At 45.2% G+C, this 4,641-nt stretch overlaps 1 protein-coding gene across 1 annotated transcript in view; it reads left to right on the top strand.

Moving 5' to 3' along the window:
* tyro3 (TYRO3 protein tyrosine kinase) overlaps positions 1 to 2,191 on the top strand; it is a 22,963-nt gene extending 20,772 nt beyond the window's left edge. The window contains exon 20 of the mRNA XM_053335951.1: positions 2,009 to 2,191. Coding sequence (XP_053191926.1) covers positions 2,009 to 2,027 — 19 coding nt within the window. The 3' untranslated portion in view covers positions 2,028 to 2,191. The remainder of the gene's footprint in view (positions 1 to 2,008) is intronic.
* The last annotated feature ends 2,450 nt before the right edge of the window (positions 2,192 to 4,641 follow it).

Raw genomic sequence — 4,641 nt, 5'->3', positions numbered from 1 at the left:
CGGCCCCCGCGGAGCCGAGGGGGGGGAGGAGGAGGAGGGGGCGGCGGGGAGGACGGACACATTACAGGAGGAGGGGCGGGACGAAGAGGACGACGCCGTCATCCATGTTTGAGGCATGTTTGGACCAATCACAGCACTGATGGTCAGCTGACCTCAGGGACGCTCGCTGTGTGTGAGAGGACAGCAGCAGGCGGGTGGAGACAAACTCACTGTGATCACTGACCCGCACACTCCCTCACCTACTGGTTCCGACTGGTTCCGACTGGTTCCAACTGGTTCTGACTGGTTCTGACTGGTTCTGACTGGTTCCGACTGGTTCCGACTGGTTCCGACTGGTTCTGACTGGTTCTGACTGGTTCCGACTGGTTCCGACTGGTTCTGACTGGTTCTGACTGGTTCTAACAGCTGATTTTCAGACAGGAAGTCACTTTAACACTTTAACACATTCAGGTTTTGTCTGCTCAGTGGATTCTTGCTGTGCAGGCGGCTGCAGTGAAGCTGCATCACCAGCTGGACAAAGCAGTCAACTGTCCCCTGGAGACCCCTGGAGGCCCCTGGAGGCCCCTGAAGTCTCCTAAGGGCCCCTGGAGGCTCCTGGAGACCCCTGGAGGCCAGTGGAGGCCCCTGGAGACCCCTGGAGGCCCCTGGAGTCTCCTGAAGACCCCTGGAGGCCAGTGGAGTCTCCTGGAGACCCCTGGAGGCCCCTGGAGGCCAGTGGAATCATGTGTAGCAGTTAGTCTCTTGTAATTTTTGATTGTGAATTTGAGGTTTTACTAACAGGACCGGGTCTTCAGTGGAGCCGCAGCTAATCATTAACTACTGATCGTTCTGCTGATTGATTATAAACATCAGAAAACTCCGTCGCTCTTCAGTCCGACATGACGTTTAAAAATGTCCCCAAAACCTGATTCCTCTGTGAAGTCAGGACCCCTTCCTCACATCCATCAAACCACATTTAACCACCTGAACTTTAAAACCTCGTTAATGTGAATCAAACTTTCTCACGTTCCCCAAAAACACGACCAAGCTTCTGACTCATGTTCACTTGGCAGGTTTTGGATCTTTCGGGCACTTTTAAGGCCTTCATCAGCTCCACACTGACTGCTCTGTGGTGATGATGATGATGATGTCTGAGTGGCTTTGTTCATTGATGAAGGCCATGAGAAGTGGCTGAAAGCGCCTGGCTGTGTGTGGTGGGTTCGGGTTCGGGTTCGAGGGTTCGAGGTTCTGACTCCTCTGTGTTTACACTTATTAAAAACTTTTCAAAATAAAGCACCCAGTGCTCCGCTGGGTGACATGTTGCTTTACTTTTGTTTTGGTCCTTTATTTTGAAGAGTTGACATGCATCCAACAGTTTTTGGACATTAACAGAGGAGTCTACCCCCCCCCCCCCCCCCCAACACCAGCGGAGGCTTTAAAACTGTCCAACAAACCTTCCAGAAAGTTTAATACGTGAAATTCAGAAACTTTTGTCAGTGAGAGAAATGTTGACGCTATTTTCCCTTTTAGATACGATGAGTTTTATTCTGAAATAAACCTGCGTTCCCACGGCAACCGAACGGCTTTAAACCGTCACCGTGAAACACCTTAAAGCAGAATCAAGTCGCTGATTGGTGGATTTGGGGTTGGGGTTGAATGAGACGTGTGATGACGTCACTCTGAACGAGTTTTCTGTCTTTTAACAAACTAAATAATTAAGAAACTTAATTTCATGCTTTTGTTTTGTTTAGAGTTTTAAATCCTTCACGATTTCAGTTTATTTTGTGCTTACAGGTATTCCACTACATTAAGCTGGGAGGGGGGGGGGGGGTGATCTGCAAGAGGGTGGGGGGGTGTATTTGCCCCTGGGGGGGGGGGGGTGTATCTGCCCCTGGGGTTGGGGAGGGGGGGGTTCCTGTGGCCCTGAGTAAATAATGTTGTAAAGATGTAATTATCGTGTTGGTCGTAACGTTGGTGATTAACTCTCTCAGGATATGAAGGGACACGTTTTATGTTTTCATGTTTCGAGACTTGAATGTGACGTCTGACGTCTGACCTGCTCGTCTACCGACGTCTGACCTGTCCGTCTACCGACCGTCTGACCTGCTCGTCTACCGACCGTCTGACCTGCTCGTCTACCGACCGTCTGAACTGTCCGTCTACCGACCGTCTGACCTGCTCGTCTACCGACCGTCTGACCTGCTCGTCTACCGACCGTCTACTGACCGTCTGACCTGCTCGTCTACCGACCGTCTGACCTGTCCGTCTACCGACCATCTACTGACCGTCTGACCTGCTCGTCTACTGACCGTCTGACCTGCTCGTCTACTGACCGTCTGACCTGCTCGTCTACCGACCGTCTGACCTGTCCGTCTACCGACCGTCTGACCTGTCCGTCTACTGACCGTCTGACCTGCTCGTCTACTGACCGTCTGACCTGCTGGTCTACTGACCGTCTGACCTGTCCGTCTACCGACCGTCTACTGACCGTCTGACCTGCTCGTCTACTGACCGTCTGACCTGCTCGTCTACTGACCGTCTGACCTGCTCGTCTACCGACCGTCTGACCTGTCCGTCTACTGACCGTCTGACCTGCCCGTCTACCGACCGTCTGACCTGCTCGTCTACCGACCGTCTGACCTGTCCGTCTACTGACCGTCTGACCTGTCCGTCTACCGACCGTCTGACCTGCTCGTCTACCGACCGTCTGACCTGCCCGTCTACCGACCGTCTGACCTGCTCGTCTACTGACTGTCTGACCTGCTCGTCTACCGACCGTCTGACCTGCTCGTCTACCGACCGTCTGACCTGTCCATCTACTGACCGTCTGACCTGCTCGTCTACCGAGCGTCTGACCTGTCCGTCTACTGACCGTCTGACCTGCTCGTCTACCGACCGTCTACCGACCGTCTGACCTGTCCGTCTACTGACCGTCTGACCTGTCCGTCTACTGACCGTCTGACTTGTCCGTCTACCGACCGTCTGACTGCACGGATGTTTTTAGACATTTCTGACACGTGAATAAAATGTTGAACTGTGTCGGCTTTGTTCTACTTCTTTAATCAGTTCACCTGGATGGAAACACGACTATAATATAACTATATACAATAATACACAGACATAAATATCACACAGGAAGCTTCAAATACACCAGTCAGAGAAAAGGTGATGAATTGTCGTCTTCAGGTTTAGTTTGTAACAAATGATTTGAAACAAGTTCTGTTAAATATATAACCCTTAATATTCATACTGTAGTAGTTAGAGGTACTAGTACTTTACTGTAGTACAGTTAGAGGTACTAGTACTTTACTTTAGTACAGTTTAAGGTACTAGTACTTTACTGTAGTACTGTTAGAGGTATTAGTACTTTACTGTAGTACAGTTAGAGGTACTAGTACTTTACTGTAGTACAGTTAGAGGTACTAGTACTAGCAGTGTGTAGTCGACTCACATTTCAGATGTCTGAGTTGTTAACAGCTCCACCAAATACTGATTCTTCCCTCTAAACTTCTCACATGCTTTCATTTCAATAAATGTTCAAATGATCCAATATTTCAGCAAAAATCAAAGATTAGAGAAAAAGTCCAAAAACTGAAAAACACATTTGTGAATCAGAACTTTGTTTTTTCTTCTTTCCCATTAATCATCTCAGCAGCCCTCACATTTATCTGCTGACCCTTTGGAGGGGCCCCACCCCTAGGTTGGGAACCACTGGACTAAACTAGCTAACTGTATATAAAGTAGTGTAAACTAGCTAACTGTATATAAAGTAGTATAAACTAGCTAACTGTATATAAAGTAGTATAAACTTGCTAACTGTATATAAAGTAGTGTAAACTAGCTAACTGTATATAAAGTAGTGTAAACTAGCTAACTGTATATAAAGTAGTATAAACTAGCTAACTGTATATAAAGTAGTATAAACTAGCTAACTGTATATAAAGTAGTATAAACTAGCTAACTGTATATAAAGTAGTGTAAACTAGCTAACTGTATATAAAGTAGTATAAACTAGCTAACTGTATATAAAGTAGTATAAACTAGCTAACTGTATATAAAGTAGTATAAACTAGCTAACTGTATATAAAGTAGTATAAACTAGCTAACTGTATATAAAGTAGCGTAAACTAGCTAACTATATAAAGTAGCGTAAACTAGCTAACTGTATATAAAGTAATGTAAACTAGCTAACTGTATATAAAGTAGCGTAAACTAGCTAACTGTATGTAAAGTAATGTAAACTAGCTAACTGTATATAAAGTAGTATAAACTAGCTAACTGTATATAAAGTAGTATAAACTAGCTAACTGTATATAAAATAGCGTAAACTAGCTAACTGTATATAAAGTAGCGTAAACTAGCTAACTGTATATAAAGTAATGTAAACTAGCTAACTGTATATAAAGTAGCGTAAACTAGCTAACTGTATGTAAAGTAATGTAAACTAGCTAACTGTATATAAAGTAGTATAAACTAGCTAACTGTATATAAAGTAGTATAAACTAGCTAACTGTATATAAAGTAGTGTAAACTAGCTCCACCTCCAGCAGCTACATCAGTAACATGCTGCTTCACTATTAATAATCTAATGATGTCATATATAATAATATATCACATTTCATTTTGGAGGCAAACTGTTTTTTCTCCTTTAGGTAAAGATGG

This window comes from Scomber japonicus, chromosome 16 (genome assembly GCF_027409825.1).
Source record: "Scomber japonicus isolate fScoJap1 chromosome 16, fScoJap1.pri, whole genome shotgun sequence".
Taxonomy (NCBI): Eukaryota; Metazoa; Chordata; class Actinopteri; order Scombriformes; family Scombridae; genus Scomber; species Scomber japonicus.
Note: the sequence above shows the minus strand (reverse complement) of the source record. Positions and strands in the feature narration are given on the sequence as shown.